At 35.5% G+C, this 20,280-nt stretch overlaps 1 protein-coding gene across 2 annotated transcripts in view; it reads left to right on the top strand.

The window, feature by feature from the left end:
• ERC2 (ELKS/RAB6-interacting/CAST family member 2) overlaps nt 1-20,280 on the top strand; it is a 492,995-nt gene that overhangs the window by 126,096 nt on the left and 346,619 nt on the right. For both annotated transcript variants that reach the window (XM_064518915.1, XM_064518916.1), the window contains exons 5-6: nt 4,695-4,769; nt 18,264-18,419. In XM_064518915.1, the coding sequence (XP_064374985.1) occupies nt 4,695-4,769; nt 18,264-18,419 (231 nt within the window). The remainder of the gene's footprint in view (nt 1-4,694; nt 4,770-18,263; nt 18,420-20,280) is intronic.

The following is a 20,280-nucleotide window of genomic DNA, read 5'->3' as shown; positions in this document are numbered from 1 at the left end:
TGGAAATTGCAGGCATTCACTGGTAGTTTGATGGGTTGGATGCCATCTCTAAACTGCTTGTTTTTCTGAGAGAGTCCTTTTCTTTCTACCACTTTGTGTAATGCTATTTTAGGCAGCTTTTATATAAATAGATGGTAAAGTCTTGAATGGTATTAATCACATTGATGTAGTCCTCTATTTAAGAGTTTCAGTTCAATCTCATCTGATTAGAACAAAATACAGTCATTGAAGTCTTAGGAACCTCAATAAAATACATCAAAATAAAAGGAAGATCAGTTCTTAACATCCTTGCTTTCCTGCAGCCAAGTCATGAAGTGTCTTAAAATAAAGCTAGGATAAAAAGACAGTTTTGTTTTGGTGTTGTTTTTAGTTAGTATTAGGTTCAGACTGTTCTAAGTAATGCGAGTGTTGGATACCAGTCAGTGATGGTAAGATCTTGCAAGGTCTTTTTATCAACTTCTGAACAAAAGAACAGAACTTCTTTGAAAGAACAGAAATCTTCCACCATTATTTTAGGAAGTATATGAATGAAATGCCTCCTCTTTGTATTTTGTGGTGTCTAAGTTAGTGGTAAAACTGTGTGTTAAAGTTAGGATCTCAAGGCCAATAGAAACTGCTACTCTAATATCCCAGAACTGTGTAGAAGGAGAAGGCAACAGCTGGTTTTGGTTTACATCTCATTTTGCTCTAAAAGTAAAGAATACTGGAATAAATTAAAAACTTCAGTGGATGTGAAGAGAGCTGATTACCTGTCAATTTTGTGTGGGTGCATTAATCACCTTGACAACTAAGCATCATCATAAAATCCCAGCGATAATATGTGGTATGCTACCTCTGATTATGCAGAATTATAATTAATTTATATGTACAAGGTGGTTAGTAAGAAGTACTAGTGATTGCAGTGATACAGATGGAGTATATAATGAAAGTATAATTTTATAACTGCTGAGAGATTAGTAGTATGGATCCCGATGGTTGATAGCACAAGTACTTTGAGGCATGATAGCACAAGTACTTTATCATGGAAGTAAGTATAAAGCATTCCATTCAATACAGATCAGTCTAAAAGAAAGTATCATTACGGTTAAAAAAAAAAAATTTTAGTAGGCTCCCTGTTCTTTTTATTAAGAGAAATTAGAAAGACAAAGCAGCGTCATTCCCAAAATGATGTAATGGATTAAAAATCTGGTTTCCTTAGGCTATAATGACTTCACAAAATGATCAGAATATCTCTAGGTTAGCTGTTGAGGCAAATAAGAAATCCTCCAGATGACCTCAGATGGTAAAACAATGAATATAGCGTGTCATGCACATAAAGTGGTACCAAAAGTATATCCTTGAATCAGTAACCCAAAATTAAAAAATGCATACATAGAACAACATAATTCAAGAGTTCAGCCTTATGGGAGTCTCCAAGCATTTGAATCCGATTGGAAGAAAACCCACACAAAATAATAAAGTGGGAGTCATTTTCTGATCTTCTCCAGAATCCTAAAGTCTGCTGCCTTTTTACCACCAGGGATAGAGAAGAAAAGCTTTTAAGTCAGCCAGCATCAGATTGATTCATAAAGCAAACAGGAAAAGTATTATGAGGCAAGGCTACATGCTATGATAGACATCTAGGAATACTCATCTGTGGCAGTCTATTCATCTTTGGCTAAGGGGGTGGAAACTCTGGTTTGTCTCCCTGGGTAATGTATGGAATCCTGTTTATATTCCAGCTCACTTTATGTGGCCTTGGGGAGCAAAGTCTGGTCTTAGAATTAGCTGTAATTTTTGCTGATCAGATAGTGGTATGACTGGCCAAGTTTTTTTCCATGACTTTTGTAGGAGAACTATATGACAAATCTATGACATACTCTTATTTTTCAAAATGTTTGCTTAGTGAATGTACTTGTTTCATTTTCAGTTGCTTACTGAGACAACCAGCTGGTGATTGAGAGATGTCCTCTGTTATAGGTGATTTGCAAAGATTTCTTTCTTTTTGTAATGTGGAGAATTAGTTGTAAATGCAAAAAACAAGGATAAAGGACCATTTGGGTATTGCTTTTTCTTAAAAGTCCAATATAAACTTAGAAATGCTGTTGTCATATGTTAAATAGAAGTAGTTTAAACGTATGTATATGTACGTATATATTTAATATATAACATAATAACTTTTAAAACATACAAATCTACTTAACTTTACATATGTATTTTAATGCTTGCACCTAACCTGACACTTCTATACAGTACTGTGTTTTATCAAAATTTTAGTCAATAGGCTGTTTCAGGGCAGAGTCTAATTTAGCAATGTTTTTAGCTGTTATGTTTTTGTGCATCTCCTCTATGGAAATAGAGTGCAGAGAGTGGAGAGAATACAAAAGGCAGGACAGTGTGTATCTGACTCTTTCTTCCTCTTCTTTGTAATAATAATGATGTGTTTTATATTACTAGGGTTCTTAGACTACAGTATCATTGCTAGTGCCTGTAAAAATAGGGAATGAAAAAGTGGTCATGGCCCAAAATGTTTGCAGGCTAAGATCATGAACAGAGTTTGAAAAACGAGTTCAAATTGATTGGTATGATCTAAATGGTCTTAGTTTATCCACCATATGACCATAACTTGAATACTTAACTGTAGTCCCATGGATCATAAGCATTCACCTCAAATTCTGCATATATAGAATTTTCTGTGGTAGCTATGGAAATGGAAAATCAAAAATGCATGGCATTTTGCCAAACATGACCATTTCTGGATAGATCTCTTGATATTAGGTCATGTTATGTGCTACATTTCTTATTTGCTTTATGCATGAAATTACTCTTTTGACTATAAAAACTAGGATTTGGGGAATATTTTATTTTGGATATGGTAAGAATATGCTGAGAAATACAACTGACCACAAACATGAGATATAATATGTTTTTCTTAAATCTTTACTTGGAAAAGCTTCTATTGTAAAATAATTTTTCCTTTTCTGGGAGAAGAATTTAAATTATGTGAATTATTGCCAAAATTGGCATCTTTCTTTTCATGTAGTCTTTTAGTTATTGTTGATTAAGCAATCTATGTTCAGTTAAATGGAGCACACAGGACTTGTCTCTTATTCAGTTACTTTAGAATATGAAACCACAAAATACTCTGGGTATATTTTTATAAAGATGTTGGTTGATTATTAGTAGCATTTAGTTTATCATGTCCAGAATTGCTTATACTATTTAGTCTTTATAGAATAGGTTTCACTGTGCTTGTTGCTAAACAAGAACAAGAAACTGACTGATCGTTCCTGATTAACAAAAAAAAAAAAAAAAAAAAAAAAAAAAAAAAAAAAAAATTAAGCCTGCATGTTGTAAGGTAGATGAGATCCAGAATGTGCTAGGGTAGGGGTAGGCTGGGGGGGACAGAATAAAAAACGTGAAATGTGTATCAAATGTGCTGATTATATTTGTGATTATAGGTCTCTGTCAAGCAATCATTAAATTGTACATTATCTGTTTCACTCAGGAAAAGGGGATTTGTGAGACAGAAATAAAGAGCTATTGGGACCATGGCATTAGCATTTTTGATGACGATCTTTTTGAATTTATCAAGGTGATGTGAGAGATGCATAATTTGGAAGACGCACGTACACTATGCATTGTGGCACTCCTGAGAAAATAGTTCGGGTTCTGGGGGCAGCCAAATGATGGCATTCTGGTGAATGAACACAGCTTCTCAGCCTGTCAGGCATAACTATATTTTTGTAGTTATAAAGTTAGCTTGAATGTGTATGTAGACCTTTGGGATGTAGAAAGAGCAGAGTGAGAAAGACACCTACCAGGGGACTCCTGTCCTTTAGAGGCAAACCTTGTTGAAATCTGTCTCTTTTTGGTTTTGCTTTCTAATAAATTGCCCAGAGAAGTTGTGGAAGAGGTAGAAGCTCATCAAATTTTTAAATTATGATGATGAATCATTACAGCTCTACATTGTTCTATGTAGATATCTTCCCCCGCCTTTTTTTTTTTTTTTTGACTGCGATGCCTCAGTGTAAGATAAAACTCCTGTGTTTTATAAAAGACCAAGTTTTACCAATCTTTATTCTTTTCTGTTCATAAAGACCAGGAGACTTTAGTGCCTTCTGTGGATTATATGTCTTCTCTAATGATTGCAATCAATTTTTCTATTACTTGTGGTTTATGCTGCAGGAAAAAATAGTCTGCAATTGTGAAAACTGAATTGTAATAGATGCTGTAGAGGGTGCTGCATCAACCCACTATATAATTATTATCCTTAAAATGTCAAATTTAAATATAATGTCTTTAAATTGCTTATTTCAGGTATCAGTGGAAAAACAAAGAAGAAACTTAGAGAAAAGATTTCAAATGACTCTTAACAGTATTTGAATTAGTAAATCAATTGAATGAATTATGATTTGATGTCTGGGCAGAAGCAGCATTGTATTTGGACTAAGATTACTTGCTGGCTTTGTCACGGTTGACATTAATTATTGATAGTGGTTTCAGAAATAGCGCATGTGCTGGCAGAGTTGACTGTAATAGAAGACAGGGACTGCAGTGATGCTAGCAGGATTATAGAGAAGGGAACACCTGTAGCATTTGGAGTTATGTGCATCTAATCATCAGACTTTTAATTTGCTGCAATACATTCATATGAGTGATAAAATAATGGAAAGATGAGTCGCCAAGCTTATTTCTATCGTGTCCCTCCGCAGGAATTACATAGAAGAACCCAACTACAGCCTGAGCCAGCAAAGACAAAAGCTCTTCAGACAGTTATCGAAATGAAGGTATGGTCTTTGCATGTTTTCCTATACATTATTATTTTTTAGTTGGAACTCAGTTTATAACTTTTAATTTTAAAGCATTAGGCGCTTGCTTTTACTTTTTAACTTCTTTTGTTGTGAAGCTAGGAGTAGTCAGTACTTCATTCTCCCATCTCATCTCCAAAATCATTGTCAGTGTTTAAAATAGCCCACAGCTAATGATTAGATGAAATCCTAAGGCCTGTAGCTTCATGTATTTGAAAACATAATCCCACTAAAGGTGTGAAAACGTTCTTTGCCTCAGAAGGAAGAAACACATCTCATTTGAAAGACTTCCTTGATAAATGTTTGCCTCTTTTCCATTGTCTCCCTAAAGAGCCAGCTTCATATAAAAGAAATTTGACTGATTAGTTAAGGAGCAAACAGACACATTAGATTTTGTTTCTTAGAAATGAGATTGTGAGAAATAATCTGTATATAGCAGAAAATATTTATGCAGTATACATTCACTACACTTTCAACATTGCACAAAGCATAGTAAGAGCTTTCCTTTTTTTTTTTTTTTGGGTGTCTTTTTTGCAACTCCTTCCTATAGGATGTGAGGATAAATTTAATTATAAAAGAGGCAAGTCCTGCCTGTTAAGAGTTCTAGCACATCAGTTTAAAGCTAGATGCCCAGTGCTTCTCAGTGTATTTGAAACATTTGAGCATCTCAGTTGTACATTTCAGGCAAACTTTGAGCACTACTGTCTAGACAACATTTAGATAGCTAATTCTGCCAATTTCTGTCCACACACGAATAGAATTTATTTCTAACTCTGATGGGCCACTCATTCTGATAGTATACAGGAGTGGCTGTCAAATGTTTTAATAAAGAAATAATGCAGAAGGTGTGTGGAAAAGCACCAGAACTTACTTGTAAGTAAAAACATGTACAACACGCTCGATTTTGGAATATGATACTAATATAACAAGAATATATTGTCAAAGTAGGTAGAGTTATAGTGAGATAAATCTGCATAAACCAGGTCAGACCTAGGATGTTAAGCGAGTGGTCACAGAACTCTATGCAGTGGCATCATAAATGGCAGATGTTCTTGTCTATGCTGATAGTTTACTGCTTTTTCAACACTGAGCTGACCATTATTCATTTTTTGGTGCAGTATCCTAGCATCAAATTTACGTGAGCCAAAGTGGGATAAATGTCCAAGGCCCATGTAAAGTGTTTTTCTTAATTAATCTTTAGAAACAGTTTTCTGCTGATGGTTATTTGGCCATCATTTTACATTCGACCTAAGGAAAATGTTCATGGTATCAGCAGCCCTAGAGTTTGTGTTTTAGGGAGTGATATGACAAAATGTGATGAAACCTTTGTCTTAAAAGTCCGAAATAGAGATCCCTCTTTTCGATATATAATATTATGAAATTTTTCCAGCTTTTCTTCCCACAATAATGAAAGATAAAAATGATGACTTTAAATAAAAATGAAAACTCATTTTTTTGCATAATTCTGTGAATCTGGAACCTGTGTCTTTAAGAAAAATACTATGAAACTCGATAATTTGTGAGGTTTGGCAATACTGCCTGAAATACGTTAATGATGGTCTTTCATTTCAGTCTTTTTAAAAGGAAGTGCAAATTAAAGGCCTCATTTTGCTAGTGACTTGTATTATGAGCAAATGAGTTCAGCATGTCTGAGCATTACAATAAATATACAGCTACAACAACAGTACTACTGCATAAAAAGAGTATCTGCCTTTTAATGGATAATAATTAGTTTGGGTTATATGAATAACAAAGAAAGTACATCAATTTTGGTGTTCCATATTCTGATGTGTATTTCCCCTAGACTTCTCTATTCATTCTAGTTCAGGAGTCTATGAGATTTAAAATATGGTATTTTTGCAGTAACTTGTTATCGTAAGCATATGAGAAAGTAGGGCACTCTGGCTGAGAAACCTGTTTTTATATCTTAATATTCAGCACTATAAATTTAAAAATTTTGGGATGCAGAGATAGTGTGCCAGAGCTGTTTATGGCCTTCCATGTGAGCTATTAACAACGGAAAGGTTATGTTGCAGTTCCTCTTCCAACACCAAAACAAATCTCCTTTGAAAAGGGCAAAGGGAAGGGGGAGGACGATGGTTACAGCTACTCTGACGGTGTCTCTGCCTCTGAAGACAGAAAAGTCTTTTCTGTTTGTGTCTCAGGAGAGCTCGGAGTGGTGAGATCTTCCACTTCTTAAAAATCTGGTAATGATGGCTTTCATTTGTCACTGGCGAAGCTGTAATCATGTTGCTGGAACAGTCTGATGTGGAGCTGCCTTTCAGCTAAGAGGCATACATTGCTTTCTTTTGCTATGACCACACACTCCTTTGGGGTTGCCTTGTCTAAAACAGGCCCAATACTGAAAAGAAAAAGGGACAAATATAAGATGCTCAAAACCGCATGATTAAACAGCAGTTTTTATTACAAATTCCAGCTTGGTAATGTTTGTGAGTAAATTTAAATTGTCTTAATCCAGACAGCATTTGTTTTGAAAAGACGGGGAACATTTGCTTTAAATGATCAAGCACTGAAGCAATAATTTCCCTGAAGTGTTGAGGGTAGAAGGAAGGGGGAGGATTAGCATCTACTATGGCAATCTGAGGCCATGCCCCCACCCACATGGAGGCTCCCAGCAGTATACATTTCCCCTTACTGCACCCAACCCATTCCACCCCCCGCTTCAAATTAGGATTTGGTCCGAGTCCCCTGCCTTGCTCCCTCAGGCTCTGCCAGGAGGCAGCCTTCCTTCCACCGTCAATCCCTCTAGTTTTTCCGCTGTTTTGCTTCTGCCTCCCGCCACTGCTGAACGCTTTCTGTCCCCTATCCCAGTCTGTCCTCCCTTTCATCCAATGAAGTGTACCCATTTCTCCTACCTCTCAGCTCAAATACGTCTTCTCAATGTGTTTTTTGTCCTAAAAAGCTTTTTTTCTGCCCAGCCTTTCCTGTCCTCTCTCATGCTTTTGATTCCTTTCCTAAAGTTTTTCAAGTAGTTGTCTTTCTTCATCATAATCGTTTATTCTACGTCTCTCTTTTCAGCTAGTTTGAATCTTCTGTTTACTTAAAAAAAAAAAAAAATCACATCTTCTGTACTGACTCCTAATTCTATTAGTTTTACTTACTTCTTTCCAGACATCTATTGCCTTTTTAGCTGCTTCGCACAGGCCTTTCTTTTCCTTCCTGTCCTAATTTTTCCATTTTTGCTTCTTAGACATGTTTGCTTCCAGATGTCCCATGTTGTTTGCTTATTCTTTCCCCTTAAGTCCTTTACTCTCTGTTCCTTCTGTCTGCAAAAGACCCCGCTGTGCAGGAGCCCTGCTTTCTTCTGGGAAGCAGAGTCCACAGAAGGAGGGTGGTTTCCCCAGAAAGCAGGACGCTTTAGCATAACCTCACTGCCACTCACTCAAGCCCTCCTGTTTTTTGAGGCTTGCTTAAGTGGATTTAGACCCTTGCCTTCAAGAAGATTTTTTGTTTTGTTCCCCCAGGTCCCCACACTTGTTTTCTGAGATCCATTCTATAGAAAGTTGGTCACAATAAATATGCTTTCTGTATCCTGGATTTAGTCACAGGGTTGAAAGTTCTGAAGTTCACATCTGCCTAAATTCAGCAAATTGTATCATCGAACACATGAAGACCAAATTCCAGCTGTGGTGGCTGTGAGCTGTGTGCATAAGAACCAGTATTCTTGAGCATTAACTATTTTGAGCAGTATTTTCAGCTTTGTTTAAAAAAGTATTGGTGGGGGTCCTTAAAAAAAAAGAATGGCATTAGCTTAAAAATCAACTTTTAAGTTTTTTTTCCTCAAGTATGTCATATACTTTTTAGTCCCTTTATGGATTAAGTTTGAAAGCACACTTGCTTTATGTTTACAAATCTTAATCTATAGCTAGCTCTGAAGTCTGGAATTTTTAAAAACACAAAACAACAGCAACAAAAGGTCCACAATGATTTTTATACAACCTAAGCTTCTGGCACCTAAAGGTTTTTTGGATAGTACCACTTACTCTACAATTTGAGATTAAAATGGCTTCAGACTGCCTTCAGCTTTCCCCATCTCTTTGTACTGAAAGTTGGTGAAGATAATAGTATTTGTGTTGGGGGATATTGTTTTCTTAGATTGAAATTTGTGGCAGGCAGATGAATAGTTTGCTGACCATTTTCCTCTATAGATGTATAGTCTATGTAGGAGCCTTGTTGCTGAAAAAATCACCAGAACTCTAACATATACCACAGTATTGTCAAAATCTTAATTCAGTGACTTGGAATTGCTACATGTTTTAGGGCATCTGACTGATGAATGCAAAATACAATTCCGATGCTATTCATGTTGTTTCAAGTCTGCTCATAAGAGTCACTGATATGAATAAGATGATAAACCAACTCTCTAATTCTCTTGGATAAGAGATTTCTGAAGAATGTAAAGAGCCCCCAGTGACTGAGTTAGAGATAGAAGCTTTTAACTTTTCAAGTATGATGAAAAGGATGATGCTACAGGCCTACTTGTCAGACCGGAAGACTCCCATCAGCTACTTGTTCAACATGAAATGGAAGTTTCAGGTTTTTTGATATATGGCATATCTTTAATCTGAATAAATTTACAGATACATTCTGAATGGTTTTTCTGTCATTGTAATGCTTATAAAGTCCATATTTCCTAACTAATGAGGCAGTGGATTCTTTCCATCCTTTCCACAACAGATGATGCAAATGATTTGTAACTAATGCAGTGAGTAGGGGGAAAAGGCTAGACAAAGTAAAGGCAGAACAGCATGTTTCTTGGGCCTTATGTTGTGGCTCTGATGGACTGGAAAAATATCCCCCTCCTCTTCTGCAGGGTCTCAGTAGGTGACAAACACGTTTTCTGTTATGAGACTTTTTTAGAATACTTTTCATATAAAAAACCGTTCATATTTGCGGAGGTTGCTGTTGGGTTAGTCAGTCGGTGTCTTTATTGGTCTAGGTTGAAGCATAAACTTCTCTTAAAGAAATAATTACTAAACACTTGCTTAAAACTCTGTTCTTGGCATGGATGGTGTAGCAGTCACTTTGTCCTGAATCTTCCATTTTTCTTGAATGACAGTGGAATTATATTACAGGAAACTTTGTTGACAATTATACATGCAGTTAAGACCCTGTTTTGCTATTTATGAAGCTCAGAGGATAATAATTGGTTGGTTTAAATGTTTAACAGAATTTTAAAGCTAGATGAGTCATTGTAAACACTTTGTGATATTTGTTGTATTTTATGTATGGGTCCTACAAAATGACAAAGTCCAAAATATAACCTTAACTCAGTCTCTATGAGCATAAGTGGAAGCCTAATTTTGAGTTTAATTGTATTTGGCACTCGCATAACTGCTTCTAGAAGGCAGTGTGTGCTAGTAGCGTCTATAGGTTAAAAAATAGGATGTCGATAAATTGGGAAATCTTCAGAGAAGAGCCATCAAAATATTTAAAAAGATCAGCAAACATGCTTTATGATGAAAGACTTTAGGAGCTCAATTTTGTGTAGTTTAACAAATAGAAAATGAAAGAACAAAAGGATTATAGTGTGGAGATATGTATGAGAGGTATCTTAATGGAAAGGAGAGGACTTTCTAGTCCTGAAAATACAGATGTCACAGGATTCAGTGTGTGGAAGCTAGAGGTAGCAATTGCAAATGAAAATAAGGAGTGTATTTTTAACAGCATTAGTGTGATTTTATGACTTGTGTTATACAGGAAGCTAGACTAGTTTTGTCAAAGCTGTCACTCATCAGTTTGTGGCTATAGATGTACATGATCGAATACCATTTTTTCTCGTGTCCAGATCTATGGCTGGTCAAGGATAAAATAAAGCTAGTATGTTGAAGTCCATTCCTTCAATTACAGTTGCACCCATTAATACTTTCTTGTGCGCTGTTTGCAGGCAGATGCCATATCACTGATATGTTTAATTATCAAAGTTGACTACTACTGTTTAGTATAATAAAAAAGAGTAAAAGGAAATACATTTCTTACGGTTCCATTCTTTTCAATAAGAAGTACTCCTGAGTGCCAGAATCAGGGCAAAATCTTGCTTACTTGCTTCAGACAGTTCCTGGCTTTTCTTGGATATTACTTGAGAGAGAACATTGGAAAGGAATTGCCTACTGATTTGGCATAAAGCTTCTCCTAAGTGTAGAGTATTAATGACCATCCTAAAATATATATAGTATAGTAACAAGAATAAGTCTTTAAAATGGTAAGCTATAAAGTGAATGAAAGTATTTGTGGTTTACCTTGCTTGCAGAAAGAACCTTCTTTATGTATTGATCCAGCTTTGATATTTCAGGTACGGGTTTGGTTCTAGAACAGCATGCGTGTGTGTTTGCAGTGCAATATACTCCTGTTGTTAAGACTGCATGACTCTTAACATTCTTGTCTTCAAAAATACACCTGAGTATTCTTTGTGCTTCTCTTCTAATATCTATATTAAATTAACAAGGTTAAAAAAAGTACGTAATAAGACTAGTTGTATATGCTCTGTTCATAGCATGTGCGTATTATATACAAGTTATATTAAATGTGAAATTCAAATACCTGCTGCTGATTGCTTATTGAATGTTCTACAAGCAAAATTTTTCTCAGACATTTGGTTGAACATATCTAGTATTTGAAATTATGTAGGAATAACAATTCATTACTCCTCATTTCAAAAAAGACAGACATGTAAAGTATTTAGAATGCTCTATTTTTTACAAATATTTTGGGTTACTATTCCCTGTCTCGTGCCCCTGTCTCCTCCTCCTTCCCCCCACCAAGTGTTCAGGAAATGTACCACAGGGCTTCTGTTGTAATGTGTGGACATACATGATTCATGAATCCTTGTTGCTGGAAACTCATTTGTAGAGTCAGCCTAATTTGCATTGTGGGATAGTATTTTCTTCAGGAGCATCAAGAAAAATGCTAATTAAGTTTCACATTCCAAAATAGATGGTTTTCTGTTAGGTCCGAGCGAGAAATAGCCCTAATCCCTCTCCTAGAACGTCAGTGACACTGTTCTAATGAAGGCAATGAGGAAAAGAAGTTTTGGCTACTGCTGGAACGGGGATCGATTGGTAGGTTAGTACCCTGATCCATAGTGCGGATCCTGCCATATAACCTTATGTCGTTTTAACAGACTGGCACTGTTTTTTAACTGGCTGGAAAAAAATGCACAAATGTCACATTGTTGAAGAACTCAGAAGTTTATTAGTACCAGTTAATACTAAGCTTCTTCCTTGATATTACCATGAAGGAATCTTTCTCGTGATTCAACACAGACCCACTTAGTTCATTAGAATGTTGCTAGTGCAGATAAGTCTTAGAGTTTTGAAGGAGATGTGTGAAGGAATGTGCCTATTCTGTCAAAACTTTCAGTGAAAGCAAAGTCATCTTCTGGCTTTCTATCCCTCCTGTAAGCCAGCCCAGCTTCCTCCATGGCAGTACACATTGGGAGCTCCAGGCTGCCCGTATTATCTTTGAGCTATCTGGTTCTTCACTTTCCAGCAGTTGCCTGGACAGGAGAATTTTCAGGTTTCCTGGGCAAGCCAGCAGCTGATCGTGTATGTTTGCAGAACTGCAAGTCTTGTATTGTTCTCAAGTAAAGAAACGGTTCCTTTGTCTCCCTGAACAGCCTATGAAGGGAAGGTGGATATCTGGCTTCTCTCCTGTCTTGTCATCAGTGATGTTTCTGATAAATTATTCCAAAACAGATTTTAGTCCTCAAAATTTTTACAGTTTTCAGCTTCTGTTCCAATAGGATGTTAATAGCTGACAGTGATGGGTTTTTTTTCTGGAGATAGGAAAACTAGTTCTTACACAGTTGTGATCACAGTATGCAGAGATCTAATTATAAATAAACTTCTCCTTTGAGAGCTTTAACTTTTTGCAAAAAAGTGGAAGTACAAAAATACCTCTAGAAGTTATGTTAGATATTTGCTATAAAGCATAAATATTCTGTGAACCTTTCAAAGAGTGTAACAGGCTAACGTGCTATAAATTTCTGCTATCCTATATTTGCAAAATGAGTAAAATACAAATACAAAATAAAAAGCTAGACTCTTAAAGATTTAGCTAGAGAGATTTGATGAGGACTGCTCCCAGCTGAGATGTCAAAACAGGTCATGTAAATACTAATCTATTTCAGTGCCAGATCATCCTAAATTGCAGCGAAGTTTAAGCTTTGCTTTGATCTTCAGTAATGGGGATAGAAAAATCTCTAAAAAGAAGTCTGATGGAAAAAGCTGGTTTGACTGTAGTGTTTGTAAGAGCTACAGTAATTATTTTGTTTGTGCATAAGCCTGATAAATATTAAAAATCTTTTTTTCTTATTTTTCTTTCTGTAATTTTCTATTCAGGTAATTTATCAAAATGATAAGATGAAGTAGGAGCTCTTCTCCTTTCATCTTATTTCATCTGATTTTTTCACTTCAGTCAAATCTTTTCTATTACTTTCTTCTGAAAATAAATAAGTAAGTTTATAGACAAATATTTTGAGGACAGAAGAGGTAACATCTAAAAATAAACGTCAATTTTCTGTAATGCAAAAATGAGTTGGTCTTTTAATAGAAAGGAGATTACTTCTTTTTAATGATGAATCCTCTGAGGCCTTCCCCCTATGATATAAGTAATGCTGATTTCATGGACAAATATTAGTAAACTTTTTAGGATTCTGCTATTGGAAATCTTGCGTTGATAATGTTAGACTAACATTAGACTAAGTAATTTAAATTACATATTACCTGCATGACAAAACATGAACATTGCTAGAAATCTTCCACAATAGTTTTCCATTGCGAAAGGCCAATTACTTAAAATTAAAATATTCTTTTTCTGAATCTGAAGATCTCAGTGGAATTTTTGCAGAAGACCAATAAGCTTCCAGCAAAACTCAATATACCAGGCAGATTTCAAAATCTGGTGGCCCCTCTTCCCCCTCCGCCTTCTCTCTTGCTTGCTTCTCTGGTCAGCTCCTTTTTAAAATGTTTTTGGTCTGAATACTCTTTCTCTTTGTACTTACCCTTCAAGAAAGGAAAATAAGGACTGCTTATTAAGAATATTATCAGCATTTTCAGGAGCAATTTTCTTCCAGACAGTAAACATCTAATCATGTAAAAGGTAGAGAACAATAAGTTTTATGTTCCCAGAATATTTTTTTTTCTTCGTTCCTCTCTCCCTCCCTGTAGCACCTTTTTGAAAAGGGGATACAATTTATTTGGAATCTTGTAAAATGTAGGAAGAGGGAAGAGTTTTGTTATTCCTCTTCAAAGCGCATTTGTTGACATCCACTGCTTTTCCTTCATCAACAAATCTCATCATTTTATCACAGAAGGCAATTGGTTTGGTCAGGCGTGTTTTTTTTTAACCTAGGTAAATGCCAGTGACTGTTCCCAATCACCACCTCCTTCATTTGTCCAGAGAAGCTTTCCATGAAGACTTCCCCCATTATTTTCTCAAGGACTGAAGTGACTGACCAGCCCGTAAGCTCCCTGGTTTGTTCTTCTGGCCTTTTTAAAAAGATGAATGCAACATTTGCCTTTCTGTTCTTTTTGGGGAATCTCCCCTAGTCTCCATGATTTTTCAAAGATGATAGAGAGTGGCCTTGCAAGAACATGAGCCTGTTCTCTCGAGACCCATGGATGCACCATCTGGTCCCATGGATTTGTATGGGTCGAGTTCTTGCAAGTAATCCCGGATTCAGTCCTCACCCATTGCTGGTAGTTTTTTTCCTTTAACATTTTCATTAAGTGCAGAGGCCTGGGAGACCTCCTCAGTGAAGGCTGAGGCAAATAGTTGTTTCCTATGTAATTTGGACTAAGTCTTTGGACTTTAATTAAATTGTTCTGAATTTATGAAGATATTACAGATGTATTATTTCTATGCAGACTTTCTAATTGGGTCAAGCTCTTCTAGGGTTTATGAAGTAAACCATTATGTGACAGCTCATTTTCTAGATGACAAAATTCTTCTGTATCCTAAATGCTTCCATTGCTGGAAATATACAGGAAAGCGATTTGTGGTTCACTGAGTGTATACATGTGATTTTATTTTGGAGAACAGCTATGAAATTCTGAGGCTAATTTTGGTGGTACTCACCCTGCACAGGTAGAATCCTCTCACCCAACTCTCATAATTGAAGTCATTGTTTTTGACTTGCTAACAATGGATTAGATGTGGGCAAATAAGTTCTTATTTACTTTACAAAAGAATCATATTATTTACAGTAAATACCATTCTTTGAGCTGTGTTGTCCATATGCATCCCACAGCTCAGCTCTTGCCTTGCTATTAGATAATAGGGTTATTGCTGAAATCTGTAATGGCAAAGTAGTAGGATTGGCTGGGAATAAGCGTTCTTTGTTTCCTTGGTTGAAGGCATGAGAGTATTCAGGATTCAGGTACTCTGGCTAAAAGAATTTATATGTGCTCCAGTATGTTGGGTGAAAGAACATCAACTTACGAGAGAAACTTTTGAAGGACTAGTGTTACCGTAACTTAAGTAATATTATTTTTTTTTTTCTCAGTAGAATTTGTCCAGGAGTGATAGTTGTAAGGGAAAAAAAAACCTTTAATAATGAAAGTTAATAACATCTGTAGGTAAACACTGTGCAGCATAATGTAAAATACTTGTTAATGGGGCCAAAAATTGCCAATATTTTTTTGGGGGAAAAAAAAACCCAAACAAGCTATTTTCTTACCTTGTCTTATCTTACAGGATAAAAAGTATGTAAAAGAGTTCTGTCTGTAAGCTATATCCTGTGTATTCCTAAATTTCAAACACATTTATGTGATCTCTACATTCAGTTGGGAAGAACTGATGTTGGAGTTTAGGTTCTTCATGGTTAACACAGCCCTATGCACTTGGGTGCAGTTTGCAGCTTACAAAATGTTGTGCTAAAGGCAAGTGCAGTGACTGCAGGGAATGTCCATGTCCCTTCCCACAGTCTAAGAAGGTGCAACATGTGCTTCCTCTTTTTCTGATTTAGTTCCTTTGATCGGCACAAAGGGGAGACAGTTGCCTCACAGTTAACTTTCAAAATTCCTGTCTCTGCTGAAGAGCCTGCTGATGCTTGTGCTATCAGGGTCTGGTGAGCATGTGCAAAATGAAATGGTTCCAACAGTTTTATTCCTTCTGCCCAGAGCTAATTTCTGTTTCTTCATGCTAATAAATTGGTAATATAATGTTTCGTTATTATGGCAAGACAGCTGCTTAAAGACTTATTTTTCTTATTTTGCTATTCATATTCTTAAGGTATTTTTTTTAGTTACTTAAAAATTACTTTTATTCTATTTTTTTAAACTTGTATATGTATAAAGCCTATTGACAAATGTTTTCCCTGAGTTTTCTGTCTTTATAAAATTCCATCTATTTTCATATACTACTGAAATCTATTAAGTGAGTTTTCACAACACTAACAAATAGGATTGCTTAGCAGAAGAGGTCAAGAGCTTATAAATCACTTTTTTCAGAAAGTTGTTTTAGGAGAGCCAGTCATCTTCCCTTGATCACTCTTCTAAAAATCTCTAATACCTGTAAGTAGCAATGGCTATCTGTTAAATGTAATACTTCTGTACAGTTCTTAGGAGTGCTGGTCCCTTCCAGTATTTGCTTTCTGAGTAGGATCATCTGGTTTGGAAGTTTTGGATAGAAAGAGACTGGAGGGCACTATGCGTTATTATATTCCATTCCATGCTAGTGGACTTAAAGTGGTGTGAGCATATGTATGTTTTTCAAGTCATTGTTAAGAAAAAATATTGTTGTATGCAGTACTTGCAAATGGTTACTTAGCAAATAATTTTCCAGAATTGATTTTCATTATGTATTTCACTCTTCTACCTCTTTTCTGCCCATCTGCAGATACTATAAGCCAGAATGTCAGGCTATCAATAATTTAAATGTTTAAAAACAGCTGTTATACTGCAAACCAAATAAACTATTTTAGAGTGAAAATATTTTCTATTCAAAAAACTGTTAATTTGTGCTAATATAAGAAATAATAATAAAAGAAGATTTCTCTCAGTCTGAGACTTATTATTGGCTGTAAGGATAAAAGCTGAAATATTACAGTGATTTGTAATAGTGGTTGCTAAATCTCAAAAGGTTCTAACTTTCATTTTGGGTTAGTACTAGAAGTTCAGATGCTTTTTGGAACTTAGTCCAAAATATCTTGCTTCTTAAATTGCTAAACTGGCTTAGCTGTATTATGAAAGGAGGTATTGCAGGAGTTCAGGGTTTGCTTCTAGGCAGCCTAGAGATAGCACTGTTATACTCTTAGAGCTCAGGAAAATAAAACTAATTTCCAAAAAAGAAACAAAAATAAAGTCATGATTAACTAGAGAGATCTAAGCATAGCCTGTCCTATTTGAAGGATCAATTCAGTTTGTGTTTTTGCTGAGTTAGTTTTCTAGGGTAATATCCTGATCTTACTGAATCAGCATATATTTTTTTTAGTGATCTCAGTGCAACAAGAACTTTATCCTGATCTGTAATTTTTGATGGATGGTTGCTACTTCATTTTCTTCATGTTCTTGAACTGATTGTCTCATTGGCTGAATCACAGTATGTTCAAGTTCTTAGTAAATGTCTGCAAACAATGCCTAAAACAGATATCCTAATAAGTAATTTTGCAATGCTCTTTTAAATAGAAAAGTATGTGAGAAGTGCATAATCACTCATATTTTCTCTTTCTGGCTCTTACTGAAGAGATGTATTCAGTTTCCAAACAGCTGGCAAGAACAAATATGACTAGATGTTGTCAGCGCTGTGCTGGCACACGTGGCAGATGTCTGTGATGTAGAAATTTTTAGTGGTTGAGTTAACTTGGTTACATGTCGTTTATTTTGGGACTCGTAGTAAAAAGTGCTAAATCCTCTCTTAGCGATGTGTCTGAATTAGTGGAGGAAAAGTGAGGAGACAACCTTTCTTCCTCCTAAGAGCAGGCAGAAGTATAGTCTTGGGAGTGATTGAGAACATGAAAAAAACCTCAGCTCTGAGTGACACAACGAAGTGGCCTGTCCTTCTGCAGTGCTGACAGACTAACCTCTCTAGGCTAAAATTAGCCTTTGCATTTAAGAGTTGGAAGAAAAGCCAGGCTTAGGTCGTTAGGAAAGCCAACAAGGTATGTTATCACATATATGTGGGAAATAGGGCATCTTCCATTCTCTCTTCATTCCTAACCATGTAGGAATGAAGAGGGCATTTTGACCACAATGTAATCTGTATGGATGATGCAATAGAAAATAGCATTGCACTTTTTTTTGGCGGCGGTGAAAGAGGTCTGAATTCTGCATTTCTTTAAGACATTGTCAATGGAATTACTTTAGTTTTATGATGGTGTATGTGCAATCTGTAGTTGTACCATCTATTTTTGCTATCAGTATTATTGATGTTTCTGCAAACACAGAAATACTTTTGTTGTGCTTTAACATACAAGTTTCATATCATTTTCAATACTCTTTTTTAATAAATTAGGATACAAAAATAGCTTCACTTGAGCGCAATATAAGAGATCTTGAAGATGAGATACAGATGTTAAAGACGAATGGAGTCCTGAATACAGAGGACCGAGAAGAAGAAATCAAACAAATAGAGGTTTACAAGAGTCACTCAAAGTTCATGAAAAATAAGGTACAGTCTACTAATGAAATAACTTAATGCTATTGTAATAATGCGAATAAAAGTTTCAACTAGACCCTTTTCAACAAAAGCAGCTCTCTGCATGCCTTCTGTTGGTAAATCTGTGATATGCAATATTGAATACCTATAGAAGAATAATGTATTTTGGATAAATAAAAATGCATTTTTGTATTGATTGAGGAGAGATGAAAAAGAGGCTATTCCACCACTACTTCTGCAGAAGTGAGTAAAATCCTGAGCCTTTATATTATGTTCCCTTTTTCATGTCTCATGCATAGTGCTTTAATGTTTCATTATGAATTTTAGTTCTTATGCTGGCTTTATGAACTGCTTCATAATTTTGAGTTGCACTCTTTTTGCACAATTTTACTTGTGCATTTTTTCCTAGTTTTCATAATAGTTTTACAACAAGGACTGCTGTGCCATAGATGATGCCAAATTGTAATTTTCCAGTATTTTCAAGACTTACAAGTTGAAAAATTGGTTCTTATACAGTTTCTTTCACATGAGAATCTCAAATAATTGTACAAAGATAATACTTATTTCTAGTTTATATGTAGAGTAGCTGAGCTGACCACAAGGAGATAGTAAGTGTGTAGTAACATAACACATTTCCTTGATATCAAGCTCACTAAACAGAATTGCTTCTTCATTATTTTAAAATTTGTTGGAAGTAAAGCTTGATGCCTAAGTTGTGGTCCTAGCTGGATTTTTCAACTCCTTTACAATTTGCTTAGCTGCCCACTAGGTAAAGATGAGCGCTGCAACTGCTCTTTTTGTCAGTTCTAATATTTTTTTCCTGATGTTTGTATAATTGTCTTCAAATTTAATGAATATAGATAGTGTTACAGTCTGTCATTGGTTATTACCAGCCTTCCATCTTGAGTGCGTTTTGTTTATGAAGTGCCCGTGTGGAAACACTCCATATTTATAAAACCTTCAACAAACATATTTTTATCTTCAAAAAAAGTGATTTAAAGCACTTAAGTGACATTATCATTAGGAATGATCATTATTTTAGCCCTTTAAATGTGGTTGATTTTGAGGCTATTCAATTCTAGTAATTTACAGCAAAACTCCTAAAACATCTCTGCAAATCTATTGATATAAAAATAATGTACAAAGCCTAGTATTTTGTTAACAACCTTCTAATATCTTTGAGAGGAAGAGCTCCAGTGTGTTTCTGTGACGTAGAAAGCAGATGAATGAGAAGACTATTAAATATGCCGTTGTTTCGTCACAGTCTTCTGATCTTTGGTAAAGGTCACATTCTGATGAAACTTTGTTTTCTTTCACCAGTCCTTTCCTTCCCCTTAAAATTGAGATTCGCAGCAGAAGATACTTTTCTTACTATTCATCTCAGAACCTTTCAAGGTTGAAAAATATTTATGTAGCTGTCAGCAAACAGATCTTTTTATACTTGGTCTTTTGAACCTGAGATTGTTGATAAATTCTCATAAATAGAAGTCCTGATTGATGGCAAACAGCAGAACAAAGCTCTTCTCACAGTTATCAGTCTTAGGTGCTATAAAGCTTGTAATACTATGCTTATATTCTTGAAATATAACTTATTTTAAATGTTCTTAATTTAAATAGAAGGGAAGGTGTTAAATGGAAACCAATAGTCAATATTATTTATTATACATGAACGACATAGAATGTTATGAAGTGTTCCTTTTCTTAATTGTTTTTTAATAATATTCACTCCTTCCAAGTAGAAAAGCTTTAAATCTGAATTAATGTGAAAAGGAAAATTACAGAAAGAAGAAAGAAAGAAAGAAAAGTGCTTAGTTTTTTTCTTTCCCACGTGGGGAGGGCTATCCTTGCTGTATGTTTGAAGGGAAAAAACGTT

Source organism: Dromaius novaehollandiae, chromosome 12 (genome assembly GCF_036370855.1).
Source record: "Dromaius novaehollandiae isolate bDroNov1 chromosome 12, bDroNov1.hap1, whole genome shotgun sequence".
NCBI classification, from domain to species: Eukaryota; Metazoa; Chordata; class Aves; order Casuariiformes; family Dromaiidae; genus Dromaius; species Dromaius novaehollandiae.
The sequence above is the reverse complement of the archived record's forward strand: the minus strand, read 5'-3'. Positions and strand labels throughout refer to the sequence as shown.